Raw genomic sequence first — 24,595 nt, forward strand, 5'->3', positions numbered from 1 at the left:
AAGTGCAACTGAAAATGTATTTTGTGCCTTAACAATTGGACTTTTAAAAAAAAAATTTACGTCATATTTGTTTGGACCAGCAGAGGGCGCTGGTAACACAGTGGTCGGTTGGCATGCAGATATCTTGCAGTGAAGAAGAGAAGCTATGCTAGCAGACAGAGCTAATAGAAAAACGTGACTTTTACAGATATTCAAGTAATATTACAGATATTCTTTCGGTGTTAAAGAGGTAATGAATCATTTATTAACATATTTAAGAGTAGAAGGCGGCCAGAAAGAAAGTATTAGCAGACTCCGCCCGCCGCCTACACTCTGCTGGTCAAAAAAAGTACTGCGATTCAATTTTCAGAAAATCGATATCAACCGTGATACCTATGAATCGATTTTTAACTGCCTTACGATTAATCGTTACATCGCTATGTATCTGTGTTCACTACTGAGCTGTTAGCCAATGGGTGGGCTTTAGATTAGATTGAGCAAAATAAACCTGAGATGTTGTATATATATATTCTGATTCTTTGGCTGCTTTGCAGGCAATTTCTGAAGGCCCCTCTGGGGCTAGGGAAGATATTGTGCTGGAGATTTTGTGTTGCCTTCACCAGATAGAGTTGATGGGGTCTAGTATTGGTTTTTCCTGGATCCTATCTCATTCAGGTATTGTGGGGAATGAAGCTGCTGATAAGCTAGCCAAGGAGGCTCTTCTCGAGATGGAAATTGAATATGTGGTTTGTTTGGGGAAGGCTGAGTGTGTCGGTATTTTTTAAAACTACTGTGCTTCAACAATGGCAAAGGGAGTGGGAGAATGAGACTAGAGGGAGGTACTATTTTTATTGTCAACCTTGTGTACAGGGCAGTACACTTCTGTGGTCAACTTGCCAATCAAATCAAGTGAAAATAAGCAGATTATTGTGGGCTTGCTGCACATTTAAATAAAGTGGACAAGCATCCGAATGGGCTATGTCAGTGTGGTCATTGAGACTATTTCACATGTTTTACTGTCCTGGGTCCAGCACTCTGTAGAAAGAGGAATGTTATTTAAAGAACTTTCAACCCTTGGGCTTACAGTGTTTTCAATAATTTCAATGTTTTTGCCAAGAACAAATTCGCGTTTAATAGATAAGGCAGTTGTGAGCTATCTTCTCTCTACCGACCTCTATTTGAGAATCTAAAGTGCAGTGATTCTCTTGAACAGAAGAGGGCAGCATTACGTTCTTTTAGTGTACAGCCTGCCGGAAACCATTAGAAGAAGAAGAAAGCAGTAAAATGGCGGACGGACTAAGACGGTGGTGCTAATGGTAGCGTGTTCATTGAAAGTTGCTGAGGTTTTGTAGAATGAATCATCAGGACAGCTGGAAACACCGTGAGAAAGAAAACACAATGGACGCTAAAGTCCCAACGAGCTGGATGATGACTGTCGTTAAACCGAAAGAGGAGGAAGAAATGGAGTGGAGGGAGCAGAGCTCTGTGAAGCTGAGTGAGACGGACAGTGAGGAGGAGAAAATACACAAAGAAGAAACGGAGGAGATTCCGTTTAACGCCGCAAATCAAGACTCTGTGAAGGAAGAGGTAAGAACCCTCCTAGTACTGTTAGTTTACATTCATTCACTGATCCTGGTTAGTCTGACTCACTCACCACATTGATCCACTGTTACACATTGACTGGAGACTAGTTTAACTAGTCAACCACTTCCGTTATGTTGCTTTAAGTTAGAATCATAATCATCATCAATATGTGACGATCTAAAGGTGGAACAAGTCTAATGTCCACCTCTGTGTAACCGATGTTGAGTAGAGATGTAACGATTCACTCAACTCCCGAAACGATTCGATTCACGATACTGGGTTCACGATACGATTCTCTCACGATTTATTTTACAAAATGAGACTGCGGACAAATGATGATTGAAAAATATTCCTTTATTTTTTGGGGGGGGGGGAAAAAGAAAATACTGTACTATTTTCCTTTTATTTTTCATTGTCAAAAGAATCCCTTGATAAACTATTCGAAATAATGCAATTTAACTAAAAATACATCTTGAATTAAATAAATAAAGTAATAATACAAATGAAGAAGAAGCTTATTAATTTAAAATCTGGTTCTATAATAAACAATGCAAAACTGCATAATAGTTATTTTTCTTTTTAAAAGTGCAACTGAAAATGTATTTTGTGCCATAACAATTGAACTTAAAAAAAAAAAAAAAAAAACGTCATTGCCCTGTATTTACGTCAGATATTTGTTTAGACCAGCAGAGGGCGCTGGAAACCCAGTGGTTGGTTGGCATGCAGCTAATCTAGCAGTGAAGAAGAGATGCTATGCTAGCAGACAGAGCTAATAGAATAACGTGACTTTTACAGATATTCATGTAATATTACAGATATTCTTTCGGTGCTAAAGGGGTAATGAATCATTTATTAACATATTTAAGAGTAGAAGGCGGCCAGAAAGAAAGTATTAGCAGACTCCGCCCGCCTCCTACACTTCTTGATAGCGCCCTCTGCTGGTTTAAAAAAAGTACTGCGATTCAATTTTCAGAAGATCGATGTCAATCGTGATACCTATGAATCGATTTTTAACTGCCTTACGATTAATCGTTACATCGTTAATGTTGAGGTAGTTGTACAAAAAAGTAATTAATTACTATTTACCTGTAGAGGTGAGTATTGGCAAGGTTGTTGCAATACGATATGTATCGCGATATTCTACCCAGTTAATATCAAAATTAAAGGTAGAGATGAAAAATCTAGTTGCTGTATATGTTCATCAGAAGATATTGACCATTCAGAGGACAAATTGAGTAAAAACTATTTGCTTCAAAACATCCTATTTATTAGGGGTGGGAATCTTTAGGCAGCTCACGATTCGATTACAATTGAAGGGGCTTTGATTCGATTCTAAATCGATTATTTTGATGCATGTTGTATTCACAAAATATCTGTTGTATTCCCTGTGTCCACGCACTGTAAAAAAAAAATAATATCTATATATATGTAATTTGTAGTTAGTTAATTATCCTTTGTTACACTAATGGAAGAAGTATGTGAACTAAAAATGTACAAGGTTTTGAAACAAAGGGAGTAGCAGCCTTTCTTCTAACATAACTTCAGTTAAAAAAAAATAAAAAATAAAAAATGACGTATGACATTAGCTTCCAGTAGGGATGTAACGATTCACTCAACTCCCGATACGATTCGATTCGCGATACTGGGTTCACGATACGATTCTCTCACGATTTATTTTACAAAATGAGACTGTAGACAAATGATGATTGAAAAATATTCCTTTATTTTTTTGGGGGGGAAAAAACTAGAAAATACTGTACTATTTTCCTTTTATTTTTCATTGTCAAAAGAATCCCTTGATAAACTATTCAAAATAATGCACATATTTAAGAGTAGAAGGCGGCCAGAAAGAAAGTATTAGCAGACTCCGCCCGCCGCCTACACTTCTGGATAGCGCCCCCTGATGGTTAAAAAAAGTACTGCGATTCGATTTTCAGAAGATCGATATCAATCGTGATACCTATGAATCGATTTTTAACTGCCTTACGATTAATCATTACATCCCTAGCTTCCAGTCATTAGAGATAAAGTGCACTGTTATAAGATGCCCACGCATCACATGTCACTGCTATCCTACCCACTCTCTGCAGCGATGCTATGACTTCTGTTTTGGATGGTTGTGAAGCTTCGGGATGGCCGTATCAGTAAAGTACTGTCGAGAAGAGATGGTATATCTCGGCTCCAAATTATGCAGCAGCGCACGAAAGCACTGATTTTCCACGACCGAGTAAGGACGTAAATCCTTAGCAATAAATGTTGCAATCGACTTGTTAATCCACTTTACCTTTTTCAAAGAGGGTGGAAGCTTTGTTGTGACTTGTTCGATTGTTCTCTGGTTAGCAGAGGTACTTTTAGCGTGCTATATGGCTTCTCATGTTCGTTGTGTTCCCAAACTACTTAATTTCAGTGTAACAGAGCTTACATACAACGTGGCTCTTGTTCAATTCATTTCCACTGTGGACATTAAAGAAACATCAGATTTTAAACTGCACGGGGCTGGTCTTAACTCCTGCACGTCCATGCTTCCTTGTTGTGGTGCTCTCTTTAAAGTGTCCCTCTGGAAACGCGCTGCACACCACAGTTCCGCAGCCTTTTTGTTCCGCCTTATTATTCAGACTTTTAAATTGCCTCTAAAATTTAGATTTTCGATTACTGGAAATTAAAGAATCGATTCAGAATCGTCCACCTCCAAACCTCGATGCATCCAAGAATCGATTTTTTTTTCTCCCACCTCTAGTATTTATTATTAGTGTTTTTGCACACTGCCATCATAAAATAAAGTGCAACAATTTTATTTTCACTGAAACTACTGTGTAGAAGTCCCAAAGTAACCATGACAACATAATGACGGCATTGCAACAACTAAGTGAGAACATTAAGGATAAAGCTCCCTGAGTTACCGACGATACACAAAAATAACAAATAATCTTATTGTCAGTTTAAACACTGATCTGAACAGATTATATGAAAATAAAATGCCTGTGTATTCATAAATATTGCAGGCATTATTACACGCTGCCATCATAAAATCAAGTGCATCCAATAACCATTGCAACACATTGAAAGCATTGTAACCACTGAAATATTGCACAAATAGGCAAAAATATTGATTTAAAAAAAAATAAATAAAAAAATCACACCCCTACTCATTGCTTTTGTAAACTGGAGTGAGATTACTAGTTACTACATTTAAAAATTCAAATCACTACTTGTTATTTTTTACTTTACCGTTTCTTCAGTTACCGTGTAGCTACTCAGGGTGTAAATCACCAGCTTCATCACAATACAATACGATGTGGATGTATTTGGATGACGATACAATGTTTGCCGATATCACAAAAAGTCTGTTACAATACGATTTCGATTCGATTCACAAGACTGCGATCAATATGATGTGATATCATATTTCCATCTCACACAATCATTTACATGTAAAATAACCACCCGGTTTATTTGTTTTAATTTAGTTTTAAAATGGAATAACCAAAGAACGAAGGGTAATAACACAGATGATAATGCTACATATATATGTTTTGTAGGGCTGTAGTCAAGGAAATGGTTGGTCGACCAAGACTATGGCACACGTAGCGATTAGTCGACAAAAAAAAAAAAACGGAGAATGGGGTGGGCGATATGGGAAAAATATCATATCACGATTATTTCTTTGTGAAATCACGATCACGATTTTATCATGATTTTTTTTTCATTCAAATAATTTAGACTATTTTAAAGTTATTTACCAATAAAAGAAAAAAACAAATCACCTACTTAAAATCATCGCCCTAAATAGAAAAAAAGGAATAAAAGATCATTTTGGACAAGGTAATTGCTACTACTTTCTTTCTGGCTGCTTTCTACTCTTAAATATGTTCATAAATGATTCCTTACCCCTTTAGCACCGAAAGAATATCTGTAATATTACGTGAATATCTGTAAAAGTCATGTTTTGCTATTAGCTCTGACTGCTAGCATAGCATCTCTTCTTCACTGCACGATATCTGCATGCCAACCAACCACTGGGTTACTAGCGCCCTCTGTTGGTCCAAACAAATATCTGACGTAAATACAGTGCAATGACTTTTTTGAAGAACTATTATGCAGTTTTGCATTGTTTATTATAGAACCAGAATTTAAATAATGGGCTTCTTCTTCATTTGTATTATTCCTTTATTTCATTCAAGATTTATTTTTAGTTAAATTGCATTGTTTTGAATAGTTTATCAAGGGATTCTTTTGACAATGAAAAATAAAAGGAAAATATTACAGTATTTTCTATTTTTTTCCCAAAAAAATAAAGGAATATTTTTTCAATTATTTGTCTACAGTCCCATTTTGTAAAATAAATCGTGAGAGAATCGTATCGTGAACCCAGTATCGTGAATCGAATTATATCAGGAGTTGAGTGAATTGTTACATCCCTAAAAAAGAGACACAAATATTTTGTTTTGGTGTTTTGTGGTCCTTTTAAACACAGACCATTTATGATATGAACCTTATTTAAGCTTTGACTAGAACCCGACAAAGCAAAAGTGAAACCTATAGGTCCGACAGATATTAGGTATATCCGTGCCAGACCCGAAACCGACAATTAAAACCTATTTTTTCCTCATACAAATTACATATTTACATTTGTATTAGTGGTAAGCCTGCTTTTAATAATAAACTTATGATGTCAACATCAGATCAGCGCACGGGGAAACAAACGCACGTCAAACACAGGTGCGCAGTGGGTGCCGCGGCACCAGAGACAGCAGTGGAACTATTTACATAATCCACGTATCAAATATAAGGATAATCCATGTTCTTGTGCAGAAAAAGGATTGATTTAACATCGGATCACCTATATAAGCGCATTGCATTTTTTTTTTTTTTTTTTACGGTATTGGAACTGATACCATTGCTGGTCGACCAATGAAAATCTTGGTCGACCACGGCGGCATCGACCAATTAGTCGACTAAACGACCAAAGTTGGCAGCACTATGGTTTTGATACAATTTTTTCTCATTTAATATTAAATAAATATCTCAAGTGGACTTCCAGACACTTGTTATTCAGTTGTCCTGTTTATTTACATGAACAGAGGCTGTTTGTTGTGGGGACAAACACTGACCGAATACTGAAAGTGTCAGATCTCAGTTTGTGTGTCTGTGCACTCACGTGCATGCTAAACCCCTAGCAAAACAACCTTCTTGAACCCAATTGTTATTGTCAGCATCACTACTAAAGCGCTGCGCTTTCATTATTATTTCATTTCCTGATGTATAGTTAATCATTTTTACCTCTTTCCTCACGTGGCCTTTTTCTCCTCGACTCCTCGCTTTGCCAAGCAACAATGTAAACAACCCAGGTTCCGTGCCGATCTTGGGTTACTTCCGTGTCTTCTTCTTTGGTGTTTTATAAAGGTTGGCACCACATTCAGGAAGCTGCACCATCCCCGCAGAGGAAATGGTGGCACGGGCGTACAGACGTGCAGTGCGAATTTCAAAATAAAGGCGTATCTTAAAATAACGATGTTTATCAATGTTTTCATTGTGCATCAATGTAATTGGATCGTTAATTAATTAATCAATGTATCGATGTGGATCAATGTATTGTTACACCACTAGTAGATACTAGAGTTGTCACAATACCAAAATGAGTAACCACGATACTATTGAGAATGAGGAGTTGTCGTCACGGCCTAGAGCCCCTCCCCCCGATCCTCCCCGCCACCACGTTGGCATAAGTCCCACGGCAAAACAGATTGTTTACATGTGTTTTTAACGCAGTAGTAGCGAAGGTACTTACTATTCCACACTGTTTGACCATGCCTGGAAGTCACTGCTGCGTTAAGAACTGCTCCAATACCTCCCACGATAGCCATGGAAGACGGAGGAACAACGGGATACAGTTTTTTAGGTTACCAAAATGGACACAGCATCTAGGAGAGCAAGTGTCTGACCTGACGAGGAGACGTCGGATTGCTTGGTTGGCTGCAATTAGAAGAAAGGACATTACTTTCGATCGCACACCCCCGTGGATGAGAGTGTGTTCTCTGCATTTTCACTCTGGAACGTTCTCTTAAAATGTCTTTATGTAGTTGTCTCTTAAAGCTAGGAAGTGTAGGTTACCTTATGTGATTGTGGACGCTGTAGTGCCTTTGTCTCTGACACACTAAAACACATGTGAAGAAACTTACTTTTGCCAGTACAACGCTGTTTTCACCAGCTGGAGGCTTGTAGATGACCAAGTCCTGGACCCAGCCGCAGCAGAAAGTCTCGTAACTTTCCAGAGACTTGTGGCTTTTGAACTCCTGCATTGTGTAGTAACTTACACCAAAAACTAGGTAATTTACGATGTCCATGTATGTGCACGGAGGTAAAAGGTCCAGGTCTCTGTGCCATTCCGCTGCAGATAGCTCGTACGGGTCGATGTTGCGAATGTCCACTAGCTTCTCCAAATACCTCTTCTTTGCGCTTGGTATCAGTTGGTAAGGTCCCTTTTCTTTCGCCTTCTCTTTTTGCATTGCTTTTCTTCTTTTTCCTTGTCGTATTCCTCTACGTATATGCGCAAAAAGTAAAGCTCTGGCGAATGCGTGAAATTCTGAGGGCGTCTACCACCATCATGGCTGATGGGCTCAGACCCCCCCCCCCCCCCCAAAACAACCCAACTCACCACGTGACTCCTCACTCTCAATACCAGACAAAGTATTATGGTTCCGGGTAACATTGTGATACTGAAGCCTTTTTTAAATTATTTTTATGAACTGCAATGTCATTGTACAAGTTAGAAATACTTATTAATTACTTATAGTGTTGTTTGGTGCATGATAAGAGTACATGAACAAAAGCATATAAAAAAAAACTAATAAACAAAGTTAGAATTTATATGGTTGAAATTAAAAAAAATAATCACTCAGTTTCCTTAGCACATCAATTTATGTTCAACTAATATAAATAATCAACTTAGGATAACAAATTCACTGTCTTTTTTACAATAATGCTTCTTTTCCAACATATTAAACCTTAAAGGATAAAATACAATAAACAGGAACTGATTCCCTGAGAAATGTATGCATTTTCTGGGTGACGTCACTGGTGTTTTATGAGATTGAATGTGATCCCTCCTTTGTATGTATATAATTTGTAAATATTGTACATTGTAAATATCTGTGTAAATAAAAAATAAAATATAAAAAAAAAAAAGATCGCACTGAGTCCGTGTGGCAAAAACAAACAAAAAAATTGTTCCCTCCTTTGGCTTTTATAGCTTGGTGGCAGCGCCTGCACAGTGGATCTCCTATTGCTCTACCATCTGTGCCTCGTTTAAAGCCAAAATTTTGAGCAAAATTAGTGATGCCACTAGCAACGACGCTGCCGCGGCCGAGACGCGCCGCTCGGGCCCAGTGCTTCTGCCATGTGTTGTCTTGTGTTTGTGACTGTAAGCCATGCACGCGTCCAAGCGAGACAGAACTTTAGCTTGTTTGTTTGTTTTGATGCAAGTCTCTATTGAAGCGGAGCAGTCTTCATGGAGTTGGTTTTTGCTGGCAGAAACACACAAACAGCCAATCAGCTAACAGATGGGAGGACCCAGTGTGCGGAAACAGCCTATCATATCTCCGGACGTCACCAGTAACAGGCAAACAGCCAATCACTCAGCAGCTGTGGAATTCGGTTGCAGTAGTTGCCATGTTGGTTTGTTTTCAAGGGAGTAGCGTGCAGTGAGAAGCCGGGAGGAGAGTAGAGGCAGCCGCTATGTAGTGGAAACTGGCACCGGTAGTATCGTAATCTACGGTAGTACCGTCGTGTAGAATTTCTAGTATAGTAGGAACCGTTACAATTTGGCACCGTAGGTATCGTGCAACTATAGGTACAATACACATGTATTCAAGCAAATCTAAAAAGAAAACTTGCACTGCTTTGAGATTTAAATGATAAAATGAAATTAGGCAACTTGCAGTTTTTACATCCTTCAAAAGTGTTGCTTTGAAACCAGTATTGAATATAAAAAAGAAATATAAAGTGCACCATGGCTCCTCCAAACAACAGACACCGCTCCCTTTTTTGTTACACGTTCTTCTGTGTCATCATTATAGTTGCATTATACCCACGGTACCCCGTGGTGCCAAATTGTAACGGTTCCTACTATACTAGAAATTCTACAACTGTGAATTATGTTACCAGCGGTGCTAGTTTCCGCTACATAGCGGCTGCCTCTATTCTCACTGCACGCTATTCACTTGAAAACATACTAACATGGCAACCAAACTACACAGCTGCTGAATGATTGGCTGTTTGCCTGTTACTGGTGACGTCCGGAGATGTGATAGGCTGGGTCCGCCCGTCTGTTAGCTGATTGGCTGTTTGTGTGTTTGTGCCGGCATGAAGGAACTGAAGACTACTCCGCTTCCACAGAAAGTTGCTTCAAAACAAACAACAAGCTAAAGTTCTGTCTCGCCTGGAAGCGTGCACGGCTTACAGTCACAAACACGAGACAACACATGGCAGAAGCACCGGGCCCAAGCGGCGAGTCTGCTGCGACTTCGTCTTCGTCAGTGGCATCACTAATTTTGCTCAAAAAACCAAACGCCAAAAGTCCCATTTGGAACTATTTTGTCTTTAAATGAGGCAGAGACGGTAAAGCAATAGGAGATCCACTGTGCAGGCGCTGTCACCAGCTATAGGAGCCAAAGGAGCCAAAGCAATCTTTTTTTTACTTTTTATTTTATTTTTTTTAATTTTATTTACAGAGATATTTACAGTGTACAAACAATATTTACAAAGGATATACATACAAAGGAGGGATCATATCTAATCTCATAAAACACCAGTGACGTCACCCAGATATATTCATACAAATATAGTTTTCACAGGGAATCAGTTCCTGTTTATTGTAGTTTATCCTCTATGGTTTATTATGTTGGAGAAGAAGCATTGTCATATAGTTTTTTTTTAGAGTGAATTTGTTAACGTAAGTTGATTATTTATATTAGTTAAACATACTGTAAATTGATGTGCAAAGGAAACTGAATGATTTTTTTTAAAAATTTCAACCATATAAATTCTAACTGTTCTGTTCATTTATTCATTCTTTTTATTGGTTATATGCTTTTGTTCATGTACTCTTATCATGCACCAAACAACACTAAGTAGTTCATACGTATTTCTAACTTGTACAAATACATAAATACAAGGCTTGCATCATGCATTGTTGGATTTATGCAGCTCTTGAATAAGATCATGAGGTTCCTTAGATGGCACACCCCTAGTAGCCAGGGGGCCCAGGTTGATGTTGACCTTCAGTTGCTTGACGCTGGGCTCTCTGTGCGCCTCTGTTAGGCCAGTCGCTGGTATTGTGTCGGTATTAAGAAGGAATGGTTGATGTGGTAGCTGGGCGAGCCACTTCAATTCTAAGTTGAGCTCCTACTGAAGCCTAATATTTAACAGCCATTGTTATCTCTAGGGAACACATTTAGAAAGGACTTTGTTTTGTTCTTACTGTGTTTAAACTCTAACTGTTGTACAGGACTCTGGAAGCCAGGACCAAGTGAGACCTCAATCCTCTCAGGACGAGGATGCTCAGCCATTACAAAGAAACAAATCTAAGGGAGAAATTTCAGCCCCAGAGCAAAGAGATCAACAGCAGAGCCAACCTGTTGTTAAACCCAAACCACATGCATGTGACCAGTGTGATAAAGCCTTTACCAAGAAATCAATCCTCACTAAACATAGAAAAATCCATTCTGGAGTTAAACCGTTCAGTTGTGACCATTGTGGAAAAGCATTTAGTAGCAAAGCTCACTTAATAAGACACACATCCATTCATACTGGAGTTAAACAGTTTGAATGTGATAAGTGTGGAAAGGCTTTTACTCAGAAAGGCTCCCTGAAAATCCATCAGCTTGTCCATCAGCTTGTTCGCAGTAGAGAGAAAGTTAACTGTGATGAATGTGGAAGGGCCTTTTCAAATAAGTTGAGCTTATCAATACATCAGCGTATCCACAGAGAATTGAAACCGTACACATGTGAAGAATGTGGAAAGAGTTTTCGTCAAAATTCTCATCTCAGACGACATGAACCCATTCACCGTGGAATCAAAGCGTACAGATGTGAACAGTGTGGAAAGGCTTTTACACGAAGCTCACACGTAATTAGGCACATGAAGACTCACTCCTCAAAATCAGAGTTGTATCGCTGTGACCCCTGTGGAAAAACATATAAACAAAAACACAGCCTCATCTTACATCTGAGATCTCACACTGGACATGAAGTGTGTCCCTGTGATCAGTGTGATAAAGTTTTTAGAACGTATAGTGAGTTAAAATCTCACCAAATTAGCCACTCTTCAGAAAGGCCTTACAAATGCGACACATGTGGAAAATCTTACAAGTGGAAAACTTACTTTAATCTCCACCAACAAAGTCATGAGAAGAACCCTTTCAGATGTGACCAGTATGGAAAGGATGTGATCAGTTCTCAGAAGCTGAAGCTCCACAAATGTACCCACAGCACAAATAATTCATCCAAGTGTGGCCACTGTCAGGTTTGTAAAAGATCCATTCAAATGGAGTTTTGCACTGTTTGTGAATGGATGAGTCTTAGTTTTCCTGTCTTTTGTACAGCGGAGGAGTACAAATGGAGCTTCCTGTCTGCACTGTGAGGAGAACCTCTCCTCACCAGCTAACCTCTGGCTTCCTAGATGTGCTGAGAGAACAAATACCTGTGAATGTGGGAAGACCTTTAGCAGTTCATCTGCCTTCCACTCACATATCTGTGTGGATGGACACATGGAGCGAGAATCACCTTTAGATCCTGGCAAAACACAGTTAGTGACCACAACTTCTGGTTCCCGTGTTAGACTAAAGAACCCGGAGATCAAGCTACACAGGATTCCGACATAAATCTGCTGGAAAATGGACACCAACAGTTCAGGAAGTTGTCCATCTTGGAAGGTCTGGTCTGAAAGAAAAGATCAATACAATTATCAGTTGGAAAAGAAGTGGAAGAAGTCCTCCCTTGTTCAGTTTCTATACAGGATATGACATTCTATATATTTTGTATTCATACATGATGTATCTGAAGAATGATTTACCTTATTACACACATCATTTTACACTGACATATTCTATATGAATGACAGTATATGATGTCCATTAGGTGTTTGTATTCTGTACATAATAATCATTAGTCACCTTCTCTACAGTCTATAAAAACTACTGACATTCCAATACATTCAATATACCTACCAATCATATATATATGAATATACAGTACATGCTGTGTTAATGCAGCCCATCTTCATCCATGTACTTTTGCATTTGTTTCTTTTCTCTTTTTAAAGTATTTTTTTATTTTTAGAAAGGGTTTAAAATGTGTATCTAAGACATGTTTTTGATTATTTTTGTTTTGTTTTTAGATCTTAGCTGTTGTATGTAAAGTATCCAACATATGTTTTGCAGTTGAAGTAAATGTGAGTAAAATGGTTCCTGACAAGGAAACCCTGCCTAAAGGATGGATCATGCAGTGAGTGAATGAATATCGGGGGATGGGGAGCCCCAAGATCATATTTAGATTTCTATGAACTCTTTGATCACAGATCATAGATTTCATTTGATATTTTCAACTCTGAAATGTTCTTTTTTTCTGTCCAGCCTGTCTTTAGAAGTTAAAATGTTCTTTGAAGCCATGATGAAGTTAATCTTAATCTCTTTTGATTCTTTTTTTTTTTTTTACATGAAGTTTGAATCAATGTGTAAATGCAATCAAATGTCCAGTGAAGCTTTGTTCCTTTAAATAAAGACGTGTTATTGTCTGTGCTGTGGATTTCTTTGAACAGAGAAACATAGAGAGAGGTAAAGCTTTTTTGGATTTAAAAACCTGCTTAGCACATATTCCTCCATCAAACACACATGGTTCTCCACTGGATGGATCTAAGAACAAAAAGTGGGTAGGTGATGACTTTGAGGGTTCCTCTGGAAACTGCTTAGTAAAGCTGAATGAGTAGCCACTGCTTTCACATCCAGTCATGATGTCTATCATTGCACAAGAAGAACATGTTTTTGGAAAAATTACAGCTCAAACAGTCCAAGACAGTGTAAAAAAAAAAAGTGCAAAAGATATAGGCAATAAAGAATACAATATATATAGTATATGTAAATTTTCTTTGTCTGCACAGGCTGTCGAAGTTCAACACTACAATAAGCAATCTTTTTGGGGGTTTGATACGAATCTAGATTACCTCTTATCGCGCTAGATAACCTTCACAGCTCATCTGGTCCTGACCAAGTTTTTGTCTAACTTAAATGTTAGCTATTGATAAAGTCCCGCCTCCTGACCAATCAGATCTCTTAGAAAACAAGCTGTCCAATGAAAGGTGATGTGTGACACGTCACCGTGTGGATCTGATGTGACATCTGACTATATACTGTTAAAAAAAAAGACGCTGACAGGAAAGAGATGCAATCCTTTCATTTACCGATGACATCCTATAGGAAAAATAAGATTTTATATCAGATGAACTGATAAAATAAGTCAGCTGATAACACCTGCGATTTCACACCGATAAATTAATTAATTCATGTAATACTCAGAGCTTCAGTCCTGTAAATAATGTAAAATATAAATATATTCCACCTTATGATAAAGGCTGATCTGTTTGAACGCAGGATCACGTTAAAAAGAAAAGAAAAAGAAAAAGTGAAATTTATCAGAATGTCCGTTTATGATCTCACAAATGTAAACATTAACACTCGTCCATTCTTACATTAATAACTTTCTGCTTTTACTGCAGCACCAGTGGTGTTTTTGGTCTGAATTATGAATTTTAATTCATGTTTTAAAACTTAAGCAACGTGTAACCGATCGGACCAGGTTATGAAATGGATCCGATCTGATAGCGAGTATAAAAGCTCCGCCTCCTGCACTACTGTTGCTCTTTTCTGTCATCATTATATTTAAGATCATAAGGTGTTCCTCCTGTGAAGACGCTCTGACAGTTTTCTCCATTGATTGGTCAGACGCTGCAATCTCCACCTCTTTCACGTGAGCGCGAAAGTCAATCAGTTTTACTTTTGCAGCCGTAGCTGTATTCCGCCTCAAATTGCCTTTATGGGTCTGGTCGAAATGTAAACCGGAAGTGAGGTTTCCGCGCAGTTTTTGGCGCAGCTCGGTGACAACAAACACATACACGTGCTTCTGTCATGTGTCAAAGTTCGTCTGCTGCTTTCAGTCAGTGAGTTAATCAAAGCTATAGGACTTTACTGTTGACCTTTCGTGATCCTAAATTAGCAACAAACGATGTATCAATATTCTGAAGGTTACGTTTCACCGAGCTGTCACCAGCTTGACACGGTAGTGACGTCACGGCGACCAGCCCAATGGGACGAGCTGATGTGTTTGTGACCCAATGTGACGTAATGGTAAGACAACACCATAGATTATCTGTAAAATGGAAACCGCTGACTGGTAATGATTTCCTCTGCGATAAACACAGCGTGAAGCAGTGTTTGTCTGACTGACAATAGCCGCTGAAATAGCCGTGTATTTTAATGCAAAGTGCAGTTTTTTGGCTGAAAACAATAACATTATTGTTTTGTCTTTGGCAATCAGCTCGATTCTTTACTTGAAGAGACTTTACATCCTTCACTCATCCACACACAAGGTTTTTTTTTTTTATTGTCATCTCATGTTTCCATAAAATTCAAATGTGTTTCTCTGGGCCAGCAGCAAAAAAAAAAAAGAAGAAAAATTAATCTAAATTTAGTGCAATATAAACGTAATACAACATAAATAAATCATTAAAAATAAGTACACACAAGCACAGTAAAGTAGGAGTGCAAGTACCAATATGGATGTTAGAATCAGACCTTAGGGATGAAGGGGTTCCAAAAATCAAATCCAAAACACATAGTGACACACAACACATCAAAATAAACTGTACAAAACTAATCAAGATACTTAATGGTTAAGTTGGGAGAGCCAAAACACACTAAACTAGAAAGCATAACTCGGGAATAAAAGTAAAGGTAAGAGAAGAACATGACCGCAGCGGCAAAGCTATAACAGAAATAAATGAATTTCCTTTAATAGTAAACATTCATTGCTACGTTATGTTAGCTTAGAAACAGGCACCTGGGCTGACTCTGTTACAGCACCACAAGACTTTCAGGGTAGTCTCTTCAACAGAATTCGACACTGGCCTAAAACGGGCCATCATTAATGTTTGTCATAATAAAACAAGATTCCAATAAAAGAAAGAGCTACATTACATGTTACATCCCTGCTACACAAAACCAAGCCAACAGTTCAGGCATGGTCAAACCAAATGGGGTGCACATGGGGTATGTAGGAGTGTGAGAAAAAGTTTCGTTAACACAAACCAAGAAACTTAAATACCTCAACACAAATTAATTAAAAGTATAGGAATATAAAAAAACAAGTTCACTAAATGCTAAAAATTTCAATTTCAGACATGATTTAGTTATTTAAATCACATTAATGACAACAGTTGAAATATCACAAATCAACTATGATATTTGATGTAACCTTAAAGTTGTGGAAAGTGTAATTCTCTGATGAGAGAAATCATGTGGGTTTGACAATTAAAACGAAAACAACTCACTGAAGTGTTGTAACAAATTAATACATCTACAACTCTAACAAACATTTTAACAAGAACGTGATTCATCACCTGTGTGAGTACTAATGTGGACTTTCAGAACTTTAAAGCTGATATCTGGAGTTTCTGAGAGGACTCATACCTGTCAAGTATCCCGTTTTGGCCAGGAAACTCCCGTATTTTACCCCTCTTTCCCGCCATCTTCTGGTATTAGCATTTTCCCGTAAATATCCCGTATTTTAATGTAATAATAATTAAAAGATGCCATACTAAACTGAACGCCGTCACTAGCCTCGCGAGAACTTCCACCTGAAATGGTCTGGCTTGGTGGCAGTTCTCGCGAGATTAGTGCTGACAGCGGCAACAAACCCGGAAACAACTCAGAACAGAGATGATGAATGAAGACGTTATGGTGGAAAAGACCAAGAACTCGTGTAAATACGTTGTAAAATGTGACAGAGAGTTTATCTTCATAAAGAGCAGCAGGATAGGACACTGTTACATGTTCTATTAGATTAATAACTGAGATTGTAGCGTCTACCACGGGGGAAGGAATGATGTTAGTCACCATGAAAAATTAGCAAACGCCACAAATATACACTGCTTTCAAAAAGTGTTAAAGGATGTAAAGTCAGCAACAAATGTGTATAATAAGTCATTAGTGAATACCAGAGAACCACATAAGAAATTATAAGAAAATATATAATGGAAATAAAATGATAATGTCTAACTTAAAGACAAGCAATGTGAAATTAACAGTAAATATGCAACTTGTTGACTTGTATATAAACTGTAAGTATATTAATGTTGCTATTTAGGCTGTTTTATAATTTAGGAATTAGGCTGGGCGATATATCGAGAAGATGTATCGAGTTTTCTATTTTGGCGAAATAGAAAACTAATATTTAATATATAAATTATGGTGTATATATTATAGCTTATGTATCAAAATACTAGTTTTAGGAGTCGCTGCTTTTACTTCTCAGAGCAACATGTAAAGCTCAGTTAGATGGATTTCTGAGTGCTCATATTGATCAGCTGTTTGTTAATGTCTGTGTAGCTTTTTGCATACGCAAATTTAACCCAGAATTGTCTTTCTGGTCAGACTTTATTTGATAAAATTATCTAGATTTATATCATACATTACCATTTTGAGAAAATATATTGCGTTATGCCCAGCCCTAGTAGGAATGTTCACAGCATTTCAATGTTAATAAAAGTCCACCTACCAGATTCTAATCGCATAATTGTATTTAGTAAGTGGTTATTTCAGATTTTTTGTACACTTGTCTTAAAATATAAGGGATACTGGAGCTTGGTTGAGCGGGTGGGTTGGCTCGTAGTGGGCTCAAGAAAATTTCCCTTATTTTCAAATCCTAAACTTGACAGGTATGGAGAGGATGTCTCGATGTCCCGCCTTAAACCGCTCCACTTCGTCTCACTGCCTCTGCCAATCTACCAGAAGCCACGCCTCTACCTTTCTGCACGCGCATCGTGGAACATAACAGGGTCGTATTGATATAGGTCTATGGGTCAGGTAAGAGCCAAAATCATATTTACCTGTTTGCTGTTGTGACGCACGACCTTGTTTCCGTGCACAGTAACGCATTCACTTTGATTGACAGTCTCAAAAACACAAAGTCGAAGCCTAATGGAGGAGGGACTTATATACAATAATGTATATGAATGACCACTGGCAGTAGTCTTTAGGACAAGACTAGTTAGGTATTTTTATGAATTTCAAAGGAATCATACATAAACATGAGTTTCTCAGAAACTCCAGATATCAGCTTTAAGGAAAACATTTCCCAACATATTTTACAGAAGTGTAGCTTGTGTTTTCATGTGACTTTTTTTTTTTTTTTTAGATTGTCTTAAAAAAATTACTTAAAGGGGTGTGGCCTCATCATTGTGACCTTTACTGTGAGTAAAACATGTTCCACTACCTTATGGCCTAATGAAAATTATTATGGGGTGATTGATCACCTTTATTGTTGTCACATATTTACAGGTACATACATGACATTTGTACTCTGTATTTAACCAATTTCTGATGAGCAGTGAGCTACCATGGTGTAGCACCCAGGGAGCAGTTAGTTAAAGGACTTGCTCAACATCCCACAGTGATGGCCCACCTGTGCCTACCTCACCCACGTGACTTCTAATGTGATACTTTAGAGTTTGTTTGTGGGCAAATCCTTTTCCACATAAATGACAGGAATGTGGTTTCTCACCTGTATGAATGCTCATGTGACGCTTTAGGTCACTCTTGCGAGTAAAGCATTTCCCACATGTTTCACAAGAATATGGTTTCTCACCTGTGTGAGTTCTAATGTGATCATTTAGAATACTTGTTTGGACAAATCTTTTTCCACATATTTCACAAGAATGTGGTTTTTCACCTGTATGAGTTCTCATGTGACGCTTTAGATGATTGTGTCCAATAAAACATTTGCCACATATTTCACAAAAATATGGTTTCTCTCCGGTGTGAATTCGCATGTGACACTTTAGATCATTCTTGCGAATAAAGCATTTCCCACATATTTGACAAGAATATGGTTTCTCACCTGTGTGAGTTCTCATGTGTTCCTTCAGAGAAGTTGTTGTAATAAAACACTTCCCACATGTTTCACATGAATGATTTTTCTTCAGTTTGTGGTATTTTGTGTGTTGTTTCAGTGACGATGATTGATTGAAACGTTTACCACAGACATCACAAGAGAAAGGTGTGTTACATTGTTGTCCAACAAAAAAATCTTTACGTCTGAAGCTTTTGGTCTTAGTTTCACGGTTTCGTCTGTTGTTGGACTCCGTGTGCTTCACAGATCCTGATTCTTGGTGTTTCTGTTTGTGATCTTCACATGGTTGGCCGACTGAAGGAGCTTCATGTCTGAAGCTTTGCTGACAATTCAGTGAAGAATGCTGTTTCTCATTAAACTGGAAAGTGAACGTTGGAGCTTGTTCAGAGGCGCTGCTTGTTAAATTATCTTCCTTTGGCATGGATGACTTGGGCTTGTTGGTAAGGTGTTCCTGTTTAATATCTTCAGTTAAAGAATAATTGTTAGAGATGATCTGCTCACTGTCTGCTTCTGATTTAGTATCTGCTACCAGAACAGAGTCAGACTCTTGGTTTAGTAAAAGCTGTTCTTGTTCCTCCTGGTCCTTTTGAACTTGAGCAGGTTCTTCTTCATCCTGACTGAAGTGTTGCTGTGGGAGATCTGAAGAGACAGAGAAGAAGAAGAAAGCCATTAACCATGTGTAGAGTGGAAGGAGGAAGACAACTCTAGACTGTGTGAAGAAAAACAAATGTAGCAAACATTTCTAGATGCTTTGAGTTGTGGACGACGTACAGGTTGCATTCCTTTTTTTTTTTAAATAAATACATTAATTTATTTTATTGCATAATTGTGACCATCACCAGCCCTCCCTAAGGACAGGTGAGAAACACTTTATTAAAGGGAGAATAAAAAAAGAGATGGCTGTGTTACACCTAGGTGAGGGGGAAGGGAACAGGGAAGAGGGAGTCAGGGTAGGAAAATTGAAGGGGTAGGGAAGAGTTGACAGTTTTAAGGTGAGAGTGAGATGTGATGTTATAGTTGAGCATATTGTGCTTATGGTGTTGTGTAATCAGTTCAGCCAGTCTGGTGACAAGTGTGGAAAAATTGAAGGTGGCGATACAGCACCCAGCTTAAGTATAATGGTGGTGGCTGTGAACAGAGGGAAGGAGTGAGTGGTTATACCTAAAACTGGCATTTGAGATCAACATGTCTAAAGTTAAGCCCAGTACGAGCTTATCCCACAGCCAAAGGCCAGTGCATCCACGACCAATGTTTGTGCAAGAACCACTTCTGCGAACCCAGGCGCCGCCCCGGGCCAGAAGGTGCAGCCAGGCCAACAGCCCAGAGAGCCCTCTGCCCGAAACCCCAGCAAAGGAGCAGGGGCCGAAGCCCAGGAGACGGCCAGACGCCAGACAGGCAGTGAGCGCCCGCCAGCGGACGGACCCAGAGTCAGTAGAGACTGGATCCCTGGCTAGAAAGAACTGCAACAGAAGCAGCACCAGCAGTAGCCTGCCCAAGGACGACAGTAATTGTGATTCATTGTAATTGAATTTAAGTAATTGAGAATGAAATGTAATTCTGAGGATAACAATAATTGTAATTTAATTGTAATTGGAAAAAATTCTGGTCACTGTAATTGTAGCTGAGTTTGTAATTGAACATAGATAATTGAAGACATAATTGTAACTGAAATATGTAATTGCCCCCAACCCTGGCTCCTTGGAGAAAATATTAGCGTAGACCTCTGTCTATGGACAAAGGGATCGTCCACATTACCGCCCAAACATGGAGAAGACAAGTGAGCAACTTTCTGACTTTCTCTGATCTCATACGTCTTCAGAGCGACTCAACAGTAAAGAACAGAAAAACTAAGTCAGGAACTCCTTCTGATCTCTGAGTGAATTCATTCTCCTAAAGATTAGAACCATCGTCATTAAATATTTGATAGAAAGCTGTGATGAGACTATCTGAGGAGATCTGATACCGTCACAAACTATTCTTGATCCAAAAGGACTAAAGTCACATTTTCACCTCAGCAACTTTACCCCAGAACTAAGAACTTAGCCCAAAAATATGTGCACCAGGTGACACACCTATTCTGTGTAAGATGATGGTGGGTTTCCATTCCTGATCCAGCAGTCTGTGAACATCGTAGCAGACGAAAGCAGGTTTTTCAGAGGCTGGTAGAGATTGCAGGTTCTCATCATCTGCAGGTTCCTGTTTGAGTAGCAGTGTCTCTCTCTCCTGTGGAGGTTCAGGTTCCTCCTGTTTCAGACTGAAACTTGTCTCCGGATGACAGACGTTATCTGAGGACACACACACAAAATGAACAATATGTCTCCTACTAAAGAAAGACTCCAAGCTGTTAATGTTCTTATCTGGATTATTTTCAGTCGCTACAAACTATTTGTTTATTCAGATTTTTTTTTTTTTTTTTTTTCAGTTAAAAAGACATTATATCTCTTCTCTCCAAATCTCAATTTTATTTATAAACCAAGAAAGTTTGACCAAACTCTTAACATGTTAAACAAGAAAGTGAGAATAACCTAATCTATGGTGGGAAAAGAAACAATATCAGTTTCAATAATATGTAAAATAACCCTGGGATATATTTATCGTTTGGATCTTCATTTTTATATATTTATTAACTAAAATGTTTTAGCAGAAAAAAAGACCATAAAATGACAGCATTTGCAAAGAAGAAGAAACAGCCGCTGCACAGACTGTCAGATGAAATCCTGTAAGATGTGGAGGAGACGTTTTTCACCTTGAATGTATTTTTTATCTGTCAGTGAACAAAGGACAGGAAAAGTCCTTTTTAAGGACAAAGCTGTCAATAAATAACCACCTTTATTTGGATGTTTGATGTGAACATTTTGTGCTGAAGGTAGAAATAAAAAAGCAAACAAGAACAACATCCAATATATCAGAAACTACATCTCACTAGTTGATATATTAGAATAGATTCACTCTCATGTGTTGTGGAAAAAATATTTCATGTTATTATTTAAATACATTAATTTTTTACAAGTTATTATCCATTATCGTGTGTGTAAAAGCTCGACGTGCACCCGCGGCGCTGCGTGTCCAGTGGCTTCAATGCAGACAGCGGATGATGTGCGGAGATGTCGCCCCGGAGTCACTGCTTCATTATGAGCTCCTGTGTCTTTCTCTCCATATTGTGACCGTAAAACTCTCGTGTCGTGTTGATGGCAGGAGCGTCACTGACCGTGTGTGTGTGTCTGTAACAGTCTCCGGTGTCGGTCAATCTCCTCCTCGTACTGATCGATGGTTTGTTGAAACACGGTGAATATTTCTGCAGCAGCAGCAGTTAGTCTGTTAGTGATAAACTCTCTCAGAGCCTCAGAGGAACACATGTTTACTATCACATAAACACAGTCAGCTACAGGAAGCTACCGATGCTAGTTCATTCTACTGCTTCTTCTTCTTTTGAATTTCCAGCAAACTAGACGCATCGGAGGCGTTTTGCTGCCCTCTACAGGTCTTGTGTTTCCCCACATGTAAAGTCAGGGAAAGTTAAAAAAGATATTTAAAGATTCGGCTTTTCCGGACGAATAACTCATCAACGGAACATTGCTTTTACAAAACCGATACCTCGTTGCAATCACAGCAAGATGAACGGCAAGCTACAACCAGATTTTCCTCAATTTTCTACTATGGCTCACACAAAAATAAAAAAAAGCAAAACGGGCAGTGTGTGAGAGACGGCAGAGGGACAGGACGGTACCAGCGTGTGGTGGGCAGCATCCATTGGTAGATGTGTTGTATCCGCTAGGGCCCGGTCTACGCGCTAACGGAGCGGGAGGAGTGCGGGGAGGGAACAGCGGAGCCAGGACTGGAAACACGGAGCACGGCGGTGGCGGCAGCGTCTCCCGGACCGATAGATGGACACTGAGAGCCTCTTCCTCCCTCCTACCCAGACTCAGCCTTCATCCTTCGCCCTTTAGACTCTTTTTCTTAGCGTTAGATCTATTTTCAGACAATCTCATGTTGTATTTTAATAATTTTGTTATAATAAATTAATCAAACCATTAATCTTGGTTTCACTGCTCACTCACTTGGTACCGAACCTGTGTTTTGTATAATCGGGCCTTAGTCCCTCCACTAGGTGGCGTTGTCGGCATTAAACAGTAACAATTGAATTGAACGTCAACACATTTTAATAAACTACCCGGACACATGTTTCTGTTGTGTTTGCTATTGAGAGTGAGGAGTCACGTGGTAAGTTGGGTTGTTTTCAGCTGATTTTTTTTTATCAGAGGAGCTCAGTTCATGTAAACGATTTATATTTTGGTTTAGTTACAGAGTTTGTGTATTATGTGGGTGTATCTAGGTTTTAGTTATGGGAGGTCTAGCCCATAATAACCACTGTTTCATTGAGCTGCCGAGCCTTTGTTTTGTTATTTTAAGAGTAAGTGATGTTAATAAAACAAATCAGAATTGGGGTGTAAAGGATTAAAAAAAAAATCAGTCTAAATAAGCCAGCAATTTCATACTTTGTATTTTGTATGAGAAATGTATTAAATGCACTCTTAGTCTCTGTCTTTTCTTTGTTATTTCCAGGCTTGATTAATGTAATTTAAATTCAAAATAATTTAAATTAATGTAATTTAAATACATTATTAACATACATCTGCACCGCTATATATATATAAAAAGAAAACTGCTTGCATGATCAAACTGGTATTTGAGGGAATATTTCAGCAGGTTTTTACAGAACGTCATCAAGTCACGATCGAGCGCGTGAACCTGCATGCGCGCGCACATCCAGCAGTTCTCTCTAAGTCACAGACACGCGCTGTCTTTCATGCGATCCTTGTTTCATCCTGAAGATGGCAGCACCAGCAGGAGTGAGTAAAATGGAGCTGGTAACGCTTCTCAGCCTGTATTTAAATGGAGCCGCTGTTTTAATGTGGAGGGTTTTTCATTTATTTAGTGAGATATTTGTGGAGAAATTCGTTTAGAGTTGATACTGTATCAGCTCAAGGTTTCATGACCTGAGGGTTATTCCATAAAGTGGGTTATGTTCAAACTCTGAGTATGTTCAGCCTCAAATGAGGGAAACTCTGAGTATCTCATTCCTAAACGTGAGGTATGTTCTTCTCTGAGTATGTTACCATGGTAACATTGTCCATGAACTAAACCTGGTCACTGGCAGGTTTTATCAAAGAAACCCTGTGTTTCTACCTGGCTCCGCCCACCTGAACACTGTTTCTGAACACTTCAGTAAACTTTAACACTTTTCTCTGAAACACATTAGTAACATCACACACCACAGATGTGTTCACATCATTACTAATGTTGTGTTGATTTACGTCTTTTTTTTTTTTGTGCAAACGGTAGTTTTCTTTCTAACATTGTAGATGTAGATCATTAAGTGAAAGTCACTGAGAGGTTGATCTACATTAAAACATCTACTGACGTCTGTAGTAAAGTTCACTGAATACAAACCTGTGGATAATATAAAGTAGAAGATGACAATTTAAATGAATCAACTTTTAAGGCTCGATTATTGTTTTATATTATTATACAGTTAAATCTGTAGAACACACATCTTTGAAGGTATGATGGTGCAGTGAAGTGTGACGCTGCTCTTGAAAGCTATGGATCGATGGTTCGCGTCCTGCTTCGGTGTTTTTTTAATGACATTTTTTAGGACGTTGAGATGACTCTGGTGACAATATTACATTAAGAATCAATATAAATGATGTGATATGAAGTAGCAGCCACTGTCTTTATATCCAGTGTAACAGGAGGACTCTCTATGCAGACATCCTATGCTGCTGACACGTCTCCTCAGACACACCTTATTATTCACCGCTCGTCACGTCACTGAAGCAATAAAGTGATGAAG

The 24,595-nt window shown here is 38.6% G+C and overlaps 2 protein-coding genes across 2 annotated transcripts; one reads left to right on the plus strand and one right to left on the minus strand.

The window, feature by feature from the left end:
• Nucleotides 1-1,256: 1,256 nt before the first annotated feature.
• Nucleotides 1,257-13,220, plus strand: LOC114470874 (zinc finger protein OZF-like). Its single transcript, XM_028459240.1, has 3 exons — nucleotides 1,257-1,566; nucleotides 11,069-12,085; nucleotides 12,165-13,220. Exons 1-3 carry the CDS (start codon nucleotides 1,333-1,335, stop codon nucleotides 12,441-12,443), a joined length of 1,530 nt encoding a protein of 509 aa, XP_028315041.1. The 5' UTR covers nucleotides 1,257-1,332; the 3' UTR covers nucleotides 12,444-13,220.
• A 4,789-nt stretch (nucleotides 13,221-18,009) lies between these two features.
• Nucleotides 18,010-22,169, minus strand: LOC114470876 (zinc finger protein 227-like). The gene is made up of 3 exons (XM_028459241.1): nucleotides 21,950-22,169; nucleotides 20,814-21,026; nucleotides 18,010-19,380 (listed from the first exon to the last, which is right to left on the minus strand). The coding sequence occupies exons 1-3, from the start codon at nucleotides 22,095-22,097 to the stop codon at nucleotides 18,257-18,259; spliced, it is 1,485 nt and encodes a 494-aa protein (XP_028315042.1). The 5' UTR covers nucleotides 22,098-22,169; the 3' UTR covers nucleotides 18,010-18,256.
• Nucleotides 22,170-24,595: the final 2,426 nt, after the last annotated feature.

Source organism: Gouania willdenowi, chromosome 10, assembly GCF_900634775.1.
Source record: "Gouania willdenowi chromosome 10, fGouWil2.1, whole genome shotgun sequence".
Classification (NCBI taxonomy): domain Eukaryota; kingdom Metazoa; phylum Chordata; class Actinopteri; order Blenniiformes; family Gobiesocidae; genus Gouania; species Gouania willdenowi.